Consider the following 22439-nt stretch of genomic DNA (forward strand, 5'->3'; position numbering starts at 1 on the left):
ATGCAAGCGAACGGCTTAGTTCAATAGCTTTAACAACTTTGTAATTGTAATACTCATTGAAAGGCTAAATTTTCATCTAAAATTTACGGAAAATAAAGTTTCGTTCAACGATACTGAAGAAGAAACGTAAGAGTACATGCAGCAAAATTAGTTAAACATTTTTATTATGAAATTAACATAAAAAGATGTTAGGGAATAACAATTTAATGAATACAAAAACTATATCAAAGAATGCAAACTGATACGCTATTCGATAATTGTAGAGTTCACATAGTAAAACAGACGTAAGTACCATTTTCTTCAATTATCTTTTTTATGCTATAAAAAGATATCTTAGAAACATTAAAAGATATGGATTTTTATACAATAAAAAGGAATACATGAAAGTAAGGAATAAATGAAAAGTACCGCTGGAAATACTTAAAAATTATCTCAAAGAATACACAGATACGAGTGATAAGGAAACACAGAGCATATGAACAAAATGAACAATAATTACACCGAAGTGCGCTTGCAATAATATAGGAACAGTGAGGATAAGAGACAAAAAACTAAATCATATAAAAGTTCACTGAAATCTGTAATTTTTCACATGGATGCACTTCTATTTTACACAATTTGACTACTTTGGCGAGATGCGACAAAAGAAACTGCACGCAACGTGCATCCGTGGATGGTGCATGCACCTTAGACACAGTTCTCAAATTTTTGTATCATCAATTTTGACACTAAAAGTGTTTTCTCAAGCAAATGATCTCGAAAGGGAATCGCTATCCTAGTAGAGTTTTAATTCATTCTAAACCACTCACGGATTGCTCGTTACGTTAACGTAGGCCTACGTCAACTAAAGAAGAATACCCTTGTCTAAGTTCTTTGAATCGAACTGTTCGTCCTGGAGCAATTCCAGACCCTTATCCCTGGTTGCGTGCTGTTGACCAGCTCCTCTAACTCCAGCGTAGACGGGATAGAGTGGATAGAGCTGTTGAATTTTAGGATATTGCTGGAAGATGGCTGGCACGTTGTTGATAACAGGTTTCGCTGGTGGCTCCAAGAGAATAAGGCCTCTTTGAAGGGACGAGGCCGTTGCTATGCCGACGATTTTTTGTCTGCTGGTCACCTTGGTGGTAAGAATCGTGGTAGGTGGACTGGTCTGGGTGGTCGTGATAGTGATTGGACTAGGCGTGCTTCTTCCTCTAGGTCTGGACGTGATTAAACGAATCTCCCCGGCGCCGTTAGGTCCCCTGGCTACTGTCAACCCTCTTAACGTTTGCACGGTGGGCTTTGGCGTAGGTTTATTGGCTGATTTGCCATTTTTGTGCTGACCACGCGCTTTGCTCTTTCTCTGAGATTGTATCTGCGCATTGACCACATACGGCGGACTAAGGCTTCCGGATTTCTCCGACTTATGTTGAGTCTGCTTGATCTTCGAGCTCGTCAGGGAGTTTTGTGCCTTCGAAAACACAGTTTCCCGTGGTTTAACGAAAGGTCTTCTCGGTATGTTCATCCCGGCAGGATTGTACAACGCGTATTCCGTGCGATCGGGCAGTGTTGACGTTCCATAGAAGATCAACGCCCATTCGTGGAGCGTTGCACGACCTGATGAATGGTTGGTTGTCGGAACAGGATGCAGCACGAAATTCCAAATTATCATTATAGTTTCAGTGATAAAATCAAATAAAAGGTAATGGTAAGGTAAATTATACGGTAAGAAAGATAGGAACTGTTCAATTCTTTGTAAATTCTTTTGATCATTTATAGACTATCTTCGTAGAATCTTTTCGCATCCTAACCTGAAATAGTTGATTACTTATTTATCATACGATAATTTTCGATTATTTATCAAAAACGAAACGTTTCGTCTATATAGATCCACCTTTCTTCGAACGATTCAGAAGCAAGTGATGCAAGTAATCCTACGGGAGAATATTGTACAGTCGAGCTTATCAGTGGTTGGGGATTAGAAAATCATTGACGACCAACAGGTGCAATTCCGGGGCTGGCACAATATTGTTGTTGGTCGACGACGACGATGCTGAAGCGGATCTCGCTAGCAATGTACAAGGACTCAACGCAAACGCGACGTGTAATGGTTTGAATACCTGTACTTGGAATGTATCCTGCATATTACGTGGCATAATAGAGCAAGGTTCTATCTTGCGCATGGATACATCAGACTACAAGACTGTATGGGATTACAAGCTCGCGTTAACTCAAACTTTATGCACATATCGGCTTTAACGGGCTTCTAGCTTCAAGTGGTTCTGATGATTTCACCCTTGCACAAGGTCAACTTCCCCTAGTGGTTCATGAGATCCATTGCTGGTGAATGCCATCGCGAGGGAACACGCTTCGAACTGGAAATTACGCCCTTGGGAGATAATGCAGCAGCTTACGTGGTCCCACGTGCATGGTTTACGAGAAATTCCCTTTACGTCTTCCAAGATCAGATGATAAGATAGCAGCTGGATGTTACTGCATACGCCAGGCGTTAGAACCTACGGATCTGGTCGTGCAACCCTATCAACCTACATCGCGTTTCACGGCTAATTTTATAATTTCAAGTGAAACGAATCGTTGTCGTATTACGAGAATATATACGAAAGATCGTACTTGTAATTGTTTTTCAATCCTTTCGGTACTGTTGATCCTTTGAGGTAATGAATTTTGAACACGTTTAAGATGACAACAAAACCCAAGAAACGCCCATTTTGAGTTAGTTCGTATCGTTATTTTATACATTTTACTTTTGGTGGCCCAGCCATGATGTTACACTGTCAGATAAGGGCATCCCTTGATGACCCATCAAAAAGTCATGCCATTCTAAACATCTTAAAAGTGGTGTGGTATATTTAACGTATTTATCTACCTTGGTACTGGACTCTCGAAGATTTCAAAACTTTTGATACCTACTCAGTAGTTTCATCCTATCGCGTTACTTTAATGATGATGGCGATGATGTGCAAAACACCTCGGCCGAGAATATATCTGATATAGAGAGGATGTTTGGAAAATAAAGTTTAGACAAATAGATGTGAGAAACAGATGAAACCGATCTCTGGGTAGAGTAAATGTATTTTGGAAACACAACGAATCGTTATTAATATTAGAAAATCAAGAATATAAATTACGATTTACTATTTCGTAAGATCGTAATTTGTCTTTGCGAAAAGCGTAACAGGATATAAGCTCTTGAAAAATTTCTGATATGAACGAGGTTACATTCGATGTATCTGAAAATGTATGCGATGAAAGGAAGGAACAAAAAGCCGGATACAATGGACTTACCTTGGTATCGACCCTCATTGTGGATTTCAAGCTTCCACGTGCCGTGTGGCCTTTCTCCCCAAGTGTGAACCGACATAAATGGCCATTGATTGAAACCAGCCTTTGAGATGTCGTGAGGCCTTTTCGCAAGGAGAGTACTCTTTGTACCTTGCGGAGATGTTAGCTGTATCTGAAGATCTCCTCTCCTCGAGGCCATCAGTGAAACCTTTGCCTAGAAAAAATGTATCGTACGAATATTTATAACGATTAACAATTTATTTAATCGGTCCAGCAATGATTTTAATATCACATAAATATTCTATAATTTTAAAGGTATATATTTTTTTTGAAACTTTGTGAATGAAGTGCGATACGTGTGCATAGAAAAATTTAGAGTAATTCCACGTCTAAACGTGATTGAAAGCATTCCAGAGGAAAACTATTAATTAGCCCTCTATTTATGTGAGTGACACAGTACTTACCTGCACGTGCTCGAGAAAATTAACGCCGCTACACTCCTTGACGTGCAATTCCAGAGTTAGCTGGCTCTTTGGTGGTATTGGCCTGTACGTATATATGAAATTTAGGTCAGCTGTAGAAACGAAGACAGGGAATTCCACGACTTTATTTTTCCTTTCTTTTAAATTCTCATTTCGTCGACTAGGTTAAGAAAAATAATCATACACCTTATTTTTATCGTCGATAAAATTCGTTTCCATTTCGACAGCGAATGGTCTTCGGAATCGTCTGTATTAAATCGAGTGCACGCGTTGCAGAAGCTATTTCCTGGGATCAGTTTATCGTTATCACGGTAACGCAAAGCGAACAATACGTGGCGGAAATAGTGATGGATCGAATTGCACCGTCACGTCTCAAATAGTCATTTATTTCACAAAAGTACTGGCTTCTAAATTGTATTTGATATTTTCCGGTGACTTAACTTTCAGTAAATCGTCTATTTATTGAAGAAAGAAGGTATAATCTCGAAAGGAAATTACGTTTCTACCTTCCGTTGGATTTTGAAAATCTTTCTAAGAAAACCCATTCGAACGTTTCAAATAGTCGTAATGCATAAAATAGCTAACCTGCCCATATGTGGAGCTGAAACCTCGCATTTGTGTTGTTCCGGTACCGTTCGCCATCTTCTGGCCAAGCGAACCATGGCAGCGGCATCCATCAGCCCATAGCCAAAACTATGACTCACTAAACAAAGATTGGACAAATTTTTAAATTAGATTACAATGCGTACTTTATACTTATATTTTTTTTTAATACTTACCGTTTCTTCCAACACCGTTGGTTACCCAATCCATAGCTTTGAGATTAGCAGGTTTCGCTGTTCTGACGACAATGTGTTGCATATCCCTCCAAGTTAGCTCTTTGTTCGCCTCGAGAGCGAGAGCGCAGATACCAGCAGCCAAGGGAGCCGATGCAGACGTGCCCGTATGACTGCTCGTGCATAAATGATGCAGGTCAGTGGTCACTACTTGTTTCTCTCCCGATGAACCGGAACTGTAGGTGGTAGCGAGAGTGGAGGAACAGGCTTCACTGTACCAAGGCACCTGACCATTCTCTGTAGCGCTGCTGATGGACAACGTCCAGATGCTGTTCGTATAACCATCGCAGTTGCAGTTGTCGTGATCCCTGCCGCCGTTTCCTGACGCCCAGACGAAAATTGACCCTTTACCGTTGCGACCCTGACGATCAAAGCGACAAATTTAGCGAGGCGTCACCAGCCGTCTGGTCAAAGAGCCTTTCATACGTTGTGAAAGGTTCGATTGATCGCTTCATCTTAAGCAAACGCTTTTAGTCTTCGACTTTCCTCGATAACGAACTTACACGTAATCGTTTTTATCAATTGAATCGTTTTTTTATCGTTCTGGATAAATGGATAACTGAAGATGAGTTCTTTGAGTGAAACACACGAAGGAGAAATTTATCTATAGATTTTTTTTTAAGTGTTTATTTTAATGTAAAATGTATCCACGTGTATCATATACCTATACAGATTTCAAAGCAAAACGTATAATGTATAATTTTATTGTAAATCGATAACGTATGTCCTTCTTAACGAGGAAATACTAATACGAGGACAAATTCCAATGCTCCTTTTAGTTAGATATCAAGTTTGCACCACTTCCGATATCACTACAGTTATGACCATCAAAGGGCCATCCTTGAAATTATTGGATTAGTTATGGCGGTGTGTTAAACGCAACTTCCAGATACTATATGCTCTCATTGTTAATACACACAGTACATACATACCTGACGACCTCCTTTAACGTAGTTAGAGTCAGTATATTAGTACGAAATGCACTTTGATTTCATGATATTTTTCCTTTAGAGATAATTTTTTATTGTCGTCAGAAAATATATCTTTTGTATGAAATCACTTTTTTTTAGATCGTTTTTAACTAAAAACATTGTATCGCGTGTCTAAAGTATTAAATTTGAGGGAATGAGTTAGAAATTCATCCCACTGTCGTCTCGACAATTGCGTCGAAATATCCCCCGAAAATTTTAAGCTATTTCAAATATATGACATATTTCGCAAACTACCGTTAGCAGTAACTGTCTTTATGAATATTTAACGGTTAGCTTCCTATCGAGCAAAAGTGCTTTAAATTCAGAAGTAACAGTAATTATACTGGAAAGATAAATTCATATTTGGTTACGACACTACCGGGCAATATCGTTGCATTAACACGAAAATGGAAGGTAAAAAGATATATACATTCAACTATTATCGAATGTCGCAGTTCTTTCAATAGAGATTTCTTGTAAAATTATTCATGAAATAAAGCACATAAAACATACGAGCGAAAAATGAAACACCGATACTACAAAAATAAAAAAAGAAACGAGAAAAGATAAAAATAGTACTCACATAATGTGTCTCTCTCTCACACACACACTTTTTTTTGCAAACGAAACTTTTTGTATTAACTTGAGTACTTTGTTATAGAGATATTTCAAATAACTATAACTATGCTTGAAATACATTTTTTTCGTTAAAAAGAAAAAGAATGACAAAAGGAAAAATTTTCCTCAATACGGTCGACTCGTGATGTACCATTCTTCAAGGGTTTGCTTGCTTTCATTCTAGACAGAATTTATTTCTGCATATTTAATAACAAGCAGCTTTTGTGGAATATAAACGTTTATCCCATAAGCCCGTTGACTCCTTAAGGATTTACCAAATGAACGACAAAATGAAAACAGTTTGCTTAGGAATATTCAATGTATGTTCAACAGTCATTTTTAAAACGAGCATTTACACAGTGCTTCATAATACGAACATAATATTCACAGAGAGAAAAAATTTATAATAGTATTCTTTCTCTCACAGAATTCTTGTTATACTATTATCTCTATGGTCAACGCTAGAAAATGGAGGAAATGTATGGTTTTAAGGGCTTTATATGTTTAAAGAAAATTTGTAACGCTTCTTGAGTAAAAAGCTTTTTAAAATCCTTAATGTTTCACTTTCGTAGTAAATGCACTGTAAATACTATATATGTACGTATTGATATTGTCAAATGCTTTTCTTGCTAACAAATATTATAATTTAATATATATATATATATATATTTCGCAAAAGACAACTATCTTTTCTAAATATTTGTACAATTAGAAAGTTCAGAAGAAAAATTATTTGTCTTCGAATAAAGTGAAACCAAAACTCATTGAATTTAAATTGGAAAATTAAAAAACAATGGTCAATTCTAAACACGGTAACCTTTATTATCATATATTATCATTTATGACCATAACTAGTTAAGACGTTACTTTCGCAACTTTGAAAATCTTGCCTCGAAGAATTCTATTTTCTGACTTTTCGGTACCGTTTTAACGAATTCCTCTTTCGGGCAAACGCGACTTTCAATATTTGCATATGACTTACGGCTACTTCGCAGTGAGCAAGGATAAAATGGTAATGCGTGCAGGTACGGAAGCCGACAAGTCGCTTAAAAGCACCCAATTAGAAACTTTCCGTGGGCTGATCTCATCGACCGAGTCTGTTAAGGTAGGTCTAGGGAAAGAACTTCCTCGTTGTGATATAATCGTATCATAGTTTTTCCCGGCAACGGAAATGATCTCGAAAGAATCATTTTTCGATTAGGTACGTAACTATCGGTACCGTTAATCTTCCTTCAGCAATGGTTTTTACCGGCTAGTTTCATCTTCTTTACATCGTATTATTATATACACACGACAAAAATTATGTCTTTTATCTCGTATATAACCTAACACTATAATTTTGTAAATAAATTTGTGTTCACGTTCTAGAACAGAGGTCAGTAATGTAGATTTCGTGGGCACCTAAGTGCACTTAGGCACTATCATGGGCAATCACCAATCGGCGATTCGATTCGGCCCAACTCAATGGTCAGCGACCGATCTTTGAGATGGTCCGCGACCGACTGCACTTTGATGTGCCGTGGAAGATAGCCCAGAAACGCGAAGCGATAGCGATTAGCGGTTTAGAAAATCTAAAATAGTCTGTAATGAACTCTTGACAAGAAAGATAGAAGTAAAAGAAAGAAAAATAAGAAGCCTGACAACAGTAGCCTTTTTTTTTATTTCTTCTTTATAGTGATAAAGTGATAATCAGTTCGTGTTATTTCTAATAATTTTACTATATTTTGCAATTTCAAAATACTTTAAAACTTACATAAATAAAAAGAAAAAGGCATATCATTTTAATATCGGGTGAGAAGAACAATTTGGTTTTATATTTTTTTAGGGGAAGTATGCATGTTTATTGTTGTAGTTCCTAAAAAATGTAACATAGTGAGGCACTTCAACACCATTCATAGAAACTGTAATAAAAATTTTCCAATAAATTCTATAATTAGAAAAAAAAATTTATGTGGTGAAAATGAACTTAGCTAAACAATGAAACGTTCTTACAAAACCGGTTTCACAGTCGAAGAAAGCAACCTTTTCTATCTCTTTTAAAACTTTTTACTTATCGGTAAAGAAAAAGAAACCAGTTTTAGAAGGTAATTTAATAAAAGAAGCCATGTTGCTGGTTCCTGAGTCAATTTTTGATGAGTAGAAAACTAAAAATGAAATAATAACAGCAATAAATAAAATCGAATTATCGGCGGGAACAGTAATACGATGAATCGAAATTACTGCAACTGATATTGAGACAAAGTTGAAAGAGGATTTAGAAGAATACATTTACTCTTTTATATTTACTTTTTTTGCAATTAAAAGAATCTACTGATATATCGGATACTTTTCAATTAACTGTGAAGACGACAATTATTGTTTTCGATAATTTTACTACGAAAGAAGAATTTCTTAAGATTCTACTTTTGGTGAGGCCAACAAGGGAAGATGATATTTTAGCAGTTTTCAAAAATACGCGGAGGAAAATAATTTACCATTATAGAAATTGACCGCGATTACAATCGACGGAGTTCCGGCAATGGGAGAAACAAAACAAGGATTTATCGCGTTATGTAAACAAGACCGTTCATTTTTCAGATTTATGTCATATCATTGCATAATACACCAAGAAATGTTATGTGCAAAGATAATACCTCTTCAACGTGTCATATAGACAGTATTATAAATTATAAATTCGATAAGAACTACATCAATATAACATCGATTATTTAAATTACTTTTACAAGAAGAGAATGCTGAATTTAATGATTTTACTCGCATAAAAGTGCGATGGCTTTATAGAGGAAAAATACTTTGAAGATTTCTAAATTTATTAACTCAAGCTAAGAAATCTTTAATGTCGAAGAAATGTCTAATGTCTAATGTAATGAGAAATAAATCTTGCCCACAGTTAGAAAATAAAATATCGTTTTCTGATCTTGGATTTCGTACTGATTTTATAGAAAAATTTAACGAATTAAATTTAATATTTCAAGACAGAAATCATCACATCGCTCGAATGATAAGTGTAATAAATTCATTCAAAGAATAATTGATACTTTGAAAATGGCATCTTTTAAAAAACAATTTAATTCATTTTCCAAATTTGAAAAATATTGCCGAAAACTTTATTAACAGTAATGTTTTTTTGTTCAGTTTGCACTTCATGGAAGAATTTGGTATTAGATTTTAAGAGTTTTCTGAATTGGATTCATTTATGACAGTTTTTAAAAATTCTTTACCTCTACAGACGAGGATGTATCTACTAAAATAGCAGCTTATTTCCAAATTAGTAACTCGGAAGATTTGGAATTAGAAATTACAAATATAAGAAATGATATAATATTAAGATCACATCAGAATGATAAAACATTTTGGAATTTAGTTAATAAAAATACTTATCCGTTGTAAGTTAGTTGAAGATTTGGATTGCTAAGTATTATATTTATGTTCTTTTTCTTTAGTACACAAGTTTGAAAGTAGACTTTTGTATCTTGTAGTAATAAATTTATGTACAAATTTATGCAAGATAAATAGCATCAAGTACATTTTAATGCTATAACTTTCCTTTCGTCAAAATTAAGTAAAATGTTCTTTGTCATAAGTTAACCATTCGAGACTAACCGAGGGTTATCCTCCAGGATACTCTGTATAGTAAAAAGATTGTAGATTACTGTTCTAGATCGAAAGTACTTTCTTTTTAATTAGTCACCAAATCATACTAGTTAGATATTGTCATACCTCCCGTCCCGCTTATCATGTCGAGTCGTTCTCCCGAATCGTCTGTCTTAATTATAGATGAACATATATCTATTCTAACGATCTATGTGTTAGTTCGATGCAAATCGGCTGACATGCTGAAATTCTTTGTCCAAGGAACAAGATAAACACCCTCGTGTCTCCTCTAGCAAACGTAATCGAACAGAGTTTGCTTTCGAGCGACTACTAAGTATGTAGTATCGAGATAACAACGAAGTACTATCTGCCTTCCAGTTGTCGCTCTACGGAAACACGCAAGAAATGTTTCTAAGAGATAGATTCCGGGAAATTTCTATCCGAAAGACGGGCCTTCCAATGTTATCTATTGTACAGGACTTTTGGTCTATTCCAAACAGCGTAACGAATGTGTTTCATGGGGTTTTAATGAAACGCGAGAATAAAGGATCCAATTTTACGCGTAACAAGACTTACTTATTATAGCGTGGTACAGAGAACGACACGGAAGAATTGGAGCAGAAATTGGACTAAAAGACAACAAGGAATAATTTCGTGTCATATGAGTTATTTATCATTTTGTAAACTTTTCGTTACCGATTCCAAGCATGGCACTAGTAGTTGAAGACCTGAAGATTTTTGTAAAGTGTAAAAAATTTACCAACCTTTGTGATTCCTTCGATGAAAGCTCTAGTAGCAAGTTCACCAGGACCATCGACGGTTTTTCCATCGTCATCCGGTCCCCAGGAGGCACTATAAATGTCAATGTGTTGGGGATTTAGACTCAGAGACCTCGCTTCGACAGCGTCTGTCACGTCTCCGTCCAACATTCTCACCCCTACGTAAATAAAAAATTAAATCCTTTTAATTAAATTACTCATTCCGAATTGGATTGGTTTATTTCTTAATATCTCGTTATTTAATATGTCAAGTTTTAGCAGAAATACACGCATTTTTTTCATTTCTCCCAAAATACTGCACCGGTTTGTTAAATAACCGAAAATAGCTGAGGTCCGTTCTTTGAATACACTTACCCCCGACGCCAGCTCCGAATGCAACTCCCACCGCGCACATGGAATTGTTAGCAGTTGCAGCCACTTCACCGGCGCATCTGGTGCCATGTCGATTACTATCTAGAACATCGTATCTTGGCATGGGATCTTCATCATGGTTATTAACGTCGTAGCTCGCTTGTGGATCCTAGAAAGATCGTTCATTCGATTATCCCTGTGTGAATCATGTATTCTTTTTCTACCGTATAGGTTGTAACGATTTAAATACAAAAGAAATATACTTTCTTCGGAAAATTTATAAAATCTTTGGTTTAATATCTTGCGATATTTTTAACATTTTCGAAGATCATGAACCTCAACGCTTATTTTATAGTTGAATCGTTGAGCATTGTCACTCGCTAAGCTCTCGTTGAGATTAGATGCTTTTTCTTTTTGCCAATCGATAAGATGTTTAATTAATATCAAGTGAACTACTTCTGTAATTAACGAATACAACTTGGCTGCACTTTTACGAAGTTCCCAGTGAATATCGATTTCCTACAGGGCCCGATGTAATTGCTTTTTCCTTTAGGCAGTTAGAGATTTGTTTTAAAGTTCCGAGTTTAGTACTTCGGTTTTTCGTTTCTTTTCGTATATAATATTTCTCTTTACAATCGTTTAAATAATTCTCGTGACGGAGTTACAAATTCACGAAGATTCGATATTTTACATTTATACGAATAAATAAATTTACGTTCATCTTGGATATTCTGTATCGAAATAAATTGTGTGGTTTCTAAAAAATCGAGTGCTAACCATACACATATACATACACCCATTGAATGTAAGGAAAGTAGAGAGCAGAAGTTAAAAATCAATGACAAAAATTTGCAGGAGGTAAGATCGGAAGAGATGTGCAAACTGAAGGCACGTAGGAAAAATCAGAAAAAAAGAGAACAGAAAATATGGTGGAAATAAGCTGAGGGAATTTAACTGATTAATTTTGATCGCTTGTTTTGATATAAGGTAGTATATAGGTATAAGAGCTGTTTCATTTAGCTACGTAACCCAACAATTTCTAAAATATCGCGAAAGAATTTTAAAGGTCGTTTCAATAAAATCGTAAAAAACGTGATATTTTAAATGATTGAAAATTTCAATTTCATTGACGAAACGTATCTCGTTCGGGTCGATATCGATTACCGCCAACTATGTCTGATTATAGGAGATCTGTATCCACTGGGAAATTGTGGAGCTCGATACACGTTTGTCCGTGGTTGCCTTATTAACCCCGGCCATTCACTAGTAAACATACGCGTTTCTCTCGTGCGGTTTAAGTCTAGTGTTTGACTCTATGGTTGGCTCCCAGTACTCCGCTAGTAACTTCGACAATTTCGGTAGCGTGGCACAAACTTACTTCCTGCAGTCCACTAACGAGAAATAGAGAAGCAGGGGAGTTTTATATGTGTAAATAGTTAAAGAGCAGACTGCGTTTAGAGAATTTTGTGTGAATCGTTGTAGCGTAGCAGGAAGATCGTTGTATACGTTGTAATCGCGAATGCACGAATCTTATTACATTTATGGCGCACTGTCGTTCCCACGAATATCATTCGTTGTGTCTAACACGTTTCTTTACGATAATTTCTCGCGCTGCAACTTTATTCGTTGCAGTTAGGTGAAAATAGACGTTTAGTATGTGGAATAGACGAAAGTTTCTAAATACAGGTATAGTTTTTGGCACCGTTCCGAAATTCGTCTGCCATTTTGTAGGGTTCGGTCCATCCTGTCTGTTCTGTTTGCTTCGTGGAACCTGTCGATCTTTTGTGTAAATTGGAACGTACCCTGATAAATTGCTGAAAAACTGATTTTCTCTCTTACGAGCGAAAAGATTGAACATTTTCCGTTGTACTACGGTGAAATTAAATGTGACTGTAGTTGTTAAGAATTTTATTTCTAGAATTGCTTTAGAGATTATAAATTTTTATCGTGTCAAAGAATTGAGTTCTTTTCTCGAATTATCTTCTTTATCAAGCGTTTTATTGGATTAGGACAATAAGTAATGGAACTTACGTAGTTCCTATAGAGATCAGGATGATTTTTCTCCAATCCATCATCAAGGATCGTGACCACGATTCCGCGTCCTGTAATTCCTTCAGCCCAGGCTTCCTGCACGTTCATATCTAACCCCTTTCCCCTATTCTATAACCAACCATCGATAATCGTATTTTAATACGTTTGTCTTCAATCTTTCGACGTAAACAAGTTAAAGAATTTCTATTTTATGCATAATGTACGCATATTTACATGTTACGAGATTTATGAATGAAAGTGTAATTTTTTTTAACTATACATTGAATTTTTTTTAATTTACATACCTAACAAAATAAATTTATTACGTTGGTCAATAAAAATTTGGCACGAAATTGAAATTCGACCGAAAAAAAGATCGTAGAAAGAGACAAGGCAATAAAGTATTTTTATATCATAGTATTGGCCTTTGTTTAATTTTCCGTGCACATTCGATCAATTCAGCGAGAAGAAAGGAATGAGATTTATCTGATTCAACTAACCAAGTACCACATTTGAGGCCACATCTCGTCATTGAGAACGGTTCTTAGGTTGGACGGACCGCGTTTGATTATCAGATCCCGTTTCGTTCGTGATTTCACTCGCTGCTGCTCCGCTCGACGCACTCTGCGGTCTTCTATTAGCCTCCCTTGTACTCCGAAATGTGGTTCCGCCGACCTCTTCACCACTGACGTGTGCACCATATGGTACCAGTCGTCTACTATCTGCAACAAAGAACAATTTCACATGAATATCTTTGTACAATAATCACGCAGCCTTTTCTACTCACAACTCTTCTCGCTTAATGCACCAAACGATAACGAACGAATTTTAATACGAGATACCGTTTCCGAGTCCCGACTAGTTGCTTTATATGGAATATAATTTGCCTTTTATGTTTCATCCGTTTCGCGCAGTCGATGTATTTCAACGAAAATATATGAGAATACATCTTTAGTCACTGAGATAATATTTATCGAGGTTTGTACTCTAACTTGGTTTGTACGACAACTAAAATGAAAGAGATATAAGTAAAAATCACTTAACATTTAGGATGACCGAACATTTGAAACTTTTCGATATGGGCCAGAATATTTACTATTATTGTAATTTAACAAAGAATAGTTTACGTAGATTTGATCGGTGATGTTTCATTTCGTACGCCATACGTGTACATCGTTTGGTTGTCGAAACGAGAAGTAGTGAACTAGTTACGACTCTATGCTCTGTGGTTGGTTACGGCACAATCATGGCACAATACATAATAATTCGGTGATAACAATAATAGATGTAGCGATTAGTTAAATTTCACGTCTGCAGCTATTTTTCGAAATTTACATATCTCGTTTATATTGTACATATCGTAAATATATTGTAAATATTTATTAATAGGAAACATCACTTAGTATATTAAATATAAAGAATATAGGATGAACAAAGTAGGTGAACAAAGAACACAGTAAATAAGATAAAGAAAATAATAATTGATAGAGATAATTAAAAACAGTTATTACAAACAAATAATCATAAATTATAATTACGAATAATTACAAATAACTAATAAAACCAAACCCTAAAAATAAAATAAAACCCTGTTATAGAATCATGGAAAATATCAATTATGTTCTCGATTAATTATTATTTTGTTCGATATGTTAGAATATAAATTTTATTATTGAACGAAGCAATGAGGCCTTGATTACAGTTTCGGGATAGTAGAGATCAATGTTCAGAAGTTAGAACTCTCGTTAAAACAAATTTTCTATTTAGCGCAAAAAGCTTTTCTTATATACACAGCCGTTTAAAAATTTTGCTGTTTTCCTGATAATCGTTAGAAAAAGGAACGAAAAATAAGTGCGTCGTATATTTTCTACGGTTTTCATTAAGGACGAAGTATTCATCATATTTTTGTATCAGGGGAAAAATTTAAGCTGCTCGTGGAGCAAGATTATTTGATGCACAAGTTCGCTCCCCGGTATGGCGATATGCAACGGTAAAGATATATGGTGTAGGGTAATGATAAATGTGAAAAGTTGGCAACAGCTGCTGCAGGCGAGCTTCTTACTCCTTCTTTCCCGGTGACAACTTGCACTGCATTTTTTCAAGCTGAACATTCTTTGTTTGAAGAATGTAGCTTACATTCCACGATGGAACTATTGTTTCTCCTGCTTTTATCGAGTTGGAAGGAGACACGTTTATATTGTTACTACCAGATATTTATTTCATTTCTATTTTTTTATAACTCAATTTGTAATAACGCAACTGTTGAAATAACATTGACATGTCGTTGCAACTATATTAAAATCGATACGGAAAATTTCTATAAGTTAAACGAAAGATTAAAAATATGCTTATTAACTACATTAATGAATATGTTTACAGAAAACTAATACATGAGAAAACTGATAATTTAGAAATCACGAGATCACGGACATTTTTTCCTCTTTGTTACTTTCCCTTTTCCTTTCTTTATACGTTTCTTAGTCTTGGCAATATCGTCGAGGCGACAACACTTGAAATTACACGGATGCTCTAGTAACTTGGAAATTTCACGATGCACCGGGCTTAACCTTGGCCTCTTTATCTCCTCTATAAATGAACGATCGTTGCGTTGCACTTCGATCACTGTAGGTGGACATGGATCCAAGCCATTTTTCGACTTAAAAATCTTCAACCGAACTTGATATTTCTGCTTTTTCCATTCGCCACTTCCCTTGAAACACTTTCGCTTCTTTCGAATGGGCAAATATGTCTCTTCCAATTTTTTTAAAGATCTCGCTTTAACCTCGCGTGGCTTGCGATTCATGTAAGTAGTCTGCATCTCTTTTGGATTTGGACGCTTACTCAAGCCATACTTCAAACTCGATACATCACCTTTGGAATCGCTGACGTTTTCTACTTGACACGGGTTCTCTGACTTCTCACAAGAGCCACTTTTATATGCAACAAAAGATGTTTGACTTTTTGTATATTTTTTGGCAGAAAAGCACTTTTTGTCACCATCATCGTATCTCGTTTTCTGAGACAAGTAACTATCCTGCGTGGATGAACGAGCGTTACTGGACCCACGTTTCGTTCGATATTCCACGCACGAAGGCGAATCCGTTGACGAATGTTGTAATCCCTCAGCTCGCAAATCTCGAGATACTTCGGTTTTTGGATTCTTTTTACTCGATTGTTGATGGGGAATAAATACTATGGGGGATGGACAAATAGGAGGGCTATGTTTCTTCTTATATTGGCCTATCCTCATCTTCTCAGACCAGTGAATAGATTTTGGTGGTGCTGGATCAGGCAGAATATCTTCGTGCAAATTCGATGAATTACTGCATGCGTCCTTCGAGCATCTAGAGTTCTTTTGCTTTAAATTCTCTGCTTTCTTGGGTAAACACGATGTAATTGTGTCGGAACTATGTTTCTGTACGCAAGTCATAATTCTATCCATCTTCGATAAAATTTTTAATTCTTTTTTATCCGCCTTCTGAGCTGGTGATTTTCTATCATCCTGATCATACGCATGGAAGACCTTACTGCTTTTCGTTTGATCAATTTGTCGTTGCTCGTAGTGCTCGAAACCTTTTGAGCTTCTCTGGCAATCAGTCTCTGTCAATTTTTTATGTTCGTCGAAACATTTTGTCGGCAACTTTTCGCTTTCTGCCGACTTCTTACGATCTTCGAAACCTTCCACAAATGCCTTTCCACATTTCCTCACTTTCTTACGATCGTCGGAATGTTTTGTCTGTTCTTTTCGGCAATCTTTGTATCTTTCAGGTTTATTAAAATAGGATGGACTTGTCTGTTGTATCGAGTAAGAACACTCAGGGTGTACATTTTGTGTGTCATTTTGACGATGATCTTCCGAACCTTGCTGGAAACATGTTTGGGAACGCTCTTGTATCCGAAGTTTCTGATCATTTTTGGAAACCATTTTTGGTTTGGTTAAAGGAGAACGTTGCTCTTGACAGTCCGATTTCGAGGGCTGTTTATTTCTATCGGATCCTCTTTTGACAAGTTTGAAGGATAGGTTTCTTTTCGTATAATTAATCGCAGGCATGTTGCTAAATCGTTTCAGATAATTAGGAATCGTTTGATTTAGAATGTCAGTAGACAGGTGTGTTCTTATTGGAACAATTTGTCGTTTAATCTGAATGAGATCTTGAGGATCAATGATGATATCGATAGACCTGTTCAGAGTCGAGTATTTTTCGAAAGCAAGTTTTAACGAGTTATTCAATATCTTTACAACAGAGAATTTTCTGTTCGAAAAGAAATCGTTTACTTCCTGTAACTTGTTCCTAGGCAAATGTATTCCAACTTTCTCTTTCGAGGTATTTTCCGAATATTTTACTTCGTCGGATGATATCCATTTTGACTGGATATTTCTTATTCTCTTTACTGACAATTTTATTCCCCAAGAAATCTGTCGATCATAATAGGTATCGGTAAATCCAAAGTTAAAAGTACAGTAAATATAAAATAAAATAATTGTACAAACTATTCGTTTCCAAATGATTATAAGTGAAAGTGAAAGTTCTCCTTACTTAAAAATAATAACATGAAAGAAAACAAAAATAAAGATACATTTTTATCTGAAGGAGGAGAAATGGTAGTATAGAATTTCTTTCGTTCTCAATAACATCCCTATCTCTATTTTTTACTTTCATCTTTATCTTTTGATCTCAATATTCTACATAAATTGAACGAGTGCTTAGAGTAAAAATATATCTATAAAGGGAAAAGATCTTTGAACGTAATATTTCTTCGAGTAAATATTCGTTAATGATTCATCTTTTGCATAAAATGGAATATTTCAAGTAAAATAAATTGTTCCGTTTAAAATGTTGCGCAAGAACAACGTCTTTGATCTCCTTTTTTTACCGGTATACTTGTCGAACAAATCTGTGTTTAATTGCAAAGCATTTTCGAGCATCTCGATGGATTTGAGAGGAGATCCTGGCAAGTCGAGACGTTTCTCGCGTTCTTTGATGCAGAAAACATCTTTACCTTTCGGGATAAAAGTCTCAACATTTCCTACGATGAATCGTTGATGTATCAAGACCTTACATCTTTCCTTTTTCTTTGTTTTATCTTATTACGGTTGGTTCTCTTTCTAATTACTACCTTAATTTATCTACTCGCCCCTTATCATTATTACAATTCCTCGTTCGAGCCGGGGAGGATATCAGCGTAGATTTTGTTGCTTTTGAGGTTAATTGCTCGTGCAATTTTCTCAAGTAACTTGTCGGACTTCACTCAGTGGTAAATGCGATGTCTTTCGTTTTTTAGCGTTACATAATCTTCAAATTTAATTACCGCAACATAATGGTCTCATGAAAGAACAAATGATTTTTGATAATTTTACAACTAAAATTTGGACACTATCATGGTGGATACGAATGGTCTAGTGGTACTTATTTGTTTATATCTTCAGATCGAAGAAAATGTTATATACACATAGTAATACGTTACCTTTGAATATTTTGTTTATTTATAGAGTTTAGTTATTTTTAGAAAGTAATTTATAATAGATTTAATTTATTACCTATATCAAACCATCACGCGGCGTATCGTGAAATTTGTGTTCCTATTTAAAACAATTTTTCGACCGAAATAAATTTTATCGATAATAAATAATTTAAAGTTTAGCCGTTTTATTCATTGAAAATTAAATAAAATTTAATTATCGAAGTCTTGACGCCGAATGCACCGACATTCCGTGGATATACACCTGTTTTGGACGGTTAAATTCTGCTAGAACTTCCGCCGCTAGGACGTTTTGGAATCCAATGCTAGATTGCTTTAGTTCCGGGATGCAAGTTCATCTTCGATATGTGGCTCGACATACGCAGACACTGATCGATCTGATTCATTGCCAGTTTGGCTTACGTGGCTGCACAACTCTCTCTCCGTAAAGGCATTCTCCGATAAATTTCGTTTTGCAAGTTAACAGTGATAACTAGACGGCTAAGCTTGTTTTATCACGTATCTGCGGAAAATTTCAATGTGCGAGATTGTACAGAATGCACTTAGTATGTAAAATATATGAAATATACAAAGTAGGGTATTTCTTGATCGAGCGAGGATCGGAAAATTTGTCTTCGTGCTTTAAAAGAAAAAGGAAGAAAAAATATTATCAAAAAATGGAAAGATATAATTAACCCTTTTAATAATTTTAAGGTACAAGATATAGATACCATGGTTAAAAAAAAAACAAAATTATTAGGATGGGAAAGAATAATTAAGCGTTGTAACAATAGTTAACTTTATACGGAAAATTTCGAAATATAATAGCACAGGTTCGTTGTATTATAATTTTTAGAACGGCGCCGAGTTGTGTCGCGACGTCATATCGAGAGAATGAATTGATTACGACATCGATGGCACTGTACCAAATCAGCTTCGTTAGCGACAGTCTCGTGTTAGTGCATACAATATAGAGAGTCATGGTGACTGCTGAACTCGGAATTAACTATGCGAACCTTCGGCTATGTGCTTTCAGATTTTTTTTATCGAACCTCGAAAAGATATTGTTTAACGCGGACATAAATCTATAATCAAATACTGTCGATAAGTTGCAAGTAGTAATGTAAATAATTTATAGCGTTATTTAAATGTCTAGTATTCTTTTCATAAATATTTCTATATTGTCTGACAGCTATTAATAATAGCCATTTTCTTATAGACTTGCACAATTTGTTAATGGCTAATTAGATTTATCCGATTTTCCGAAAATGTCCCGATACTTACGAACGCGGATGTATGTACAACGTTCGATCTTGATGGCAGCAGAGCTAATTGATTAGGAATAGCTTTCTAGCCCATACCATCAGCACGATGACACTGATTAGTGGGTTCCATGTTCTATTTCCGGAAATACACGAACCATCAAGATTACTCTAACTTCTTCGTTGATTCACGATCAATAGTCGGTTGTATGCTGCAAATTTAGAACAATGCCTTCGTCTATTATTATTTAAGTTCTGTAGTTCCTTCTATTTTTTCGTGAAAACAAAATCAATTACGAAACGACTCAGTAATTTATCAATCTGACCTTTCAATTTTCCCTACGCCATTTTCCAATTTCTCCGATCACTCCGAATATTCTCATTATTTATAGGAGATGGCCTAATTAACTAATCGAATTACTCCAAATTGGAATGTTTATCGTGGTACATCGTGGGACGTTTATCAAAAGAACTAGTCTCCGAACGCGTATGCAGCGACTCCACATCGGAGATCGACGCGGACATTGATTTTCCACGTAAATGCACCTAAATGGGTAGAGATAGTTCGAGCGAATTTTAGTGCCGGATCATTTTCAGCCCCCCCCCCCATATCCATTCTAGCTTATGCGTTACCACATCCACGAGCCAATCGATCGTGATTTCGACGGGACTGCATCAAATATGATTTGCTAGGAAGAGGACTCTCTGCATGGCTTATACGATTTACGGAACCGTGTGAAAGCATTGATTGCCGGATTTCGCCAGCGAATCGCCAGCGGATGGGTAGCGTGTGGCTGGCAGAAATTGTAGAAGGTCACGAAGGGATAATGCAGCGATGGGGCTGAGAACTCTCACCGCTGCTGGTAGTAATTGTAAAGTGGGATTCGGAGATGCAACAGTCGAAAATTGAATCTTTGATGTGCGAAAGAAAACTGAATAGGAGAAATTAGCGACTAAAAGAAATCGGCGATGCCTCCGAAAAAAGGATAAAAGCGTCAGCAAGTTCTCCTTTTCTTTTCGTGGCTTTAAAAGGGCCAATAGTAGCCAATGGTGGTTCTAGACGGTTTTTCAACGGGCTCGAATCTTCTAGAGAATGGAAATTGGCGGAGAAATTGTGGTTGGTGTTGAAATATTCACGAGTGTATCGAGGGTAACAGGGTTCCTCTTACAACGGCTATAGGATTAAAGTAAATTAAAGTAGAGAAGTGGTAGGTTTTTAAGTATCGACCGTAATCGAATATTTACTTAGTGAAATGATAGTATATATTTTATGCGTAATAGACGATTCTACGTAATCGTTGATATATGGCTCGCACGATACTGAACTACGCGTTAAATCACGAAGTTGTTTTGTTTTCTGATCTTCTGTTCGACTTAGAGTATCGTCCTTTTTAGAGTCTGTGTACCAAGAATTTTCTATAATTTACTTTTGGCGTCCTTTTTATTTCGTAACTTATACATGCTTTTACAAGACCTAATGAAACACAGTGACGAAGATGCTGACGCAATACACGTATATCAAGCCGCGATGTCAGTTCGGAAAGCAATGCGTCTTCAGAATCGACCATGTTGCCGAAGAAAACATCCAGCCGGAGCCGAAATTGATGCAAGATTACGTGTACCGTCCGTACACTCATCGCCAAGCGCAACTGTCTAAACAGTATGCGGTCCACGAAGTAAGAGCCGATCAGAGTAATCAAACGAAACTACTTTAACGATAGTGCTCTCATGTTTTAGGTTAGATCCTTATGGAACGTCAGTTGTAGCTAGTAGTATAGGGTAACTCATTTGAAATCAATGCATCTGAAATCGATCATCGTTCCTTTATACATTTTTTTTTATATGCTAACACAGTGTATCTCGTGCTTCGTTTCAGGTACAAACGATGAGAAAGATAGAGATAAATACAGGAGTACATCATACGGAAGGTGGCTGGCCAAAGGAAGTCAATGCTCGAGATGCCGAAGTCGTTCAAAGGTTTCGTCGCCGTGTGGAGAAGGATGATAATTGGGCGATAAACATGAGAAGTTTGCTTTCTGTAAGTTTCGAGAGAATTATATAAAATATTTGCATATATAGGATTTATTTATTCAGAAATATTGGAAATTAGGGTTTCCAATGATTTCTATCCTATATGATAAGGTTGTTGATAGATGGATCTATTTACAATGAATTAAACAGGAAACGATGGTTATTCAACGTGAATTAAATACAGTGATGTGTTATAACTAAGACATCTAAATAAAAATATGGATAATTCACATAAAATAATGTCATTTTGTGGGTATTTAGACAATGGAGGACTATGTACTTCAAAACAATGCCGTCAATATCTATCAGAATTTCTTCGACGATTTGATCGTAACACCTATGATCAAGGACCACAATATCAGGTACATTTCATAATAAATGCTACGAAATATTTTGACTCGATATATTTACGTACCTATTAAAAATCATATTAACATATTCGAAATTAAAGATGCGAGATATGTCTCCTGTGAACGGGTTTGACGCATTAAATTCTAAAAACGAGTTAAGTAAATCAACAAAGCGATCGTTGATTAAACGCGTAATTCCATTAAATTCATTAACCATACGATTATCCGTCCAAAACCCCGACACAACTTCGCAAGCAAAAAGTGCAGCGGGCGATCGCTATCGATTTGGCAATGAAAATCCGCAGGGTCGTAAAATTAACGATCGAACTGTGCTTTGTCGTGATAACATCGGTGTGGTGATATATGCTCGCTGTGCCCCAAAAATCCGTGAT

At 36.0% G+C, this 22439-nt stretch overlaps 2 protein-coding genes across 5 annotated transcripts in view; both read right to left on the bottom strand.

Annotated features, from left to right (window-relative positions):
• Positions 1–22439, bottom strand: part of LOC132913419 (furin-like protease 1) — a 351740-nt gene that overhangs the window by 19987 nt on the left and 309314 nt on the right. For 3 of the 4 annotated variants that reach the window (XM_060971761.1, XM_060971760.1, XM_060971759.1), the window contains exons 3-11: positions 13445–13666; positions 12945–13073; positions 10917–11082; positions 10548–10720; positions 4544–4961; positions 4350–4467; positions 3747–3828; positions 3286–3496; positions 859–1596 (exon numbers count right to left, since the gene is read on the bottom strand). In XM_060971761.1, the coding sequence (XP_060827744.1) occupies positions 859–1596; positions 3286–3496; positions 3747–3828; positions 4350–4467; positions 4544–4961; positions 10548–10720; positions 10917–11082; positions 12945–13073; positions 13445–13666 (2257 nt within the window). The remainder of the gene's footprint in view (positions 1–858; positions 1597–3285; positions 3497–3746; positions 3829–4349; positions 4468–4543; positions 4962–10547; positions 10721–10916; positions 11083–12944; positions 13074–13444; positions 13667–22439) is intronic. The other variant, XM_060971762.1, reaches the window with a different exon arrangement.
• On the bottom strand, positions 15367–17415 carry LOC132913248 (uncharacterized). The gene has a single exon (XM_060971420.1). The coding sequence runs from the start codon at positions 16993–16995 to the stop codon at positions 15367–15369; it is 1629 nt and encodes a 542-aa protein (XP_060827403.1). The 5' UTR covers positions 16996–17415.

The sequence above is a fragment of the Bombus pascuorum genome, chromosome 13, assembly GCF_905332965.1.
Source record: "Bombus pascuorum chromosome 13, iyBomPasc1.1, whole genome shotgun sequence".
NCBI classification, from domain to species: Eukaryota; Metazoa; Arthropoda; class Insecta; order Hymenoptera; family Apidae; genus Bombus; species Bombus pascuorum.

Excerpts from the sequence above, each read along its gene's own strand:
- LOC132913248 (XM_060971420.1), bottom strand. The coding sequence starts at position 16,995 with ATGCCTGCGATTAATTATACGAAAAGAAACCTATCCTTCAAACTTGTC.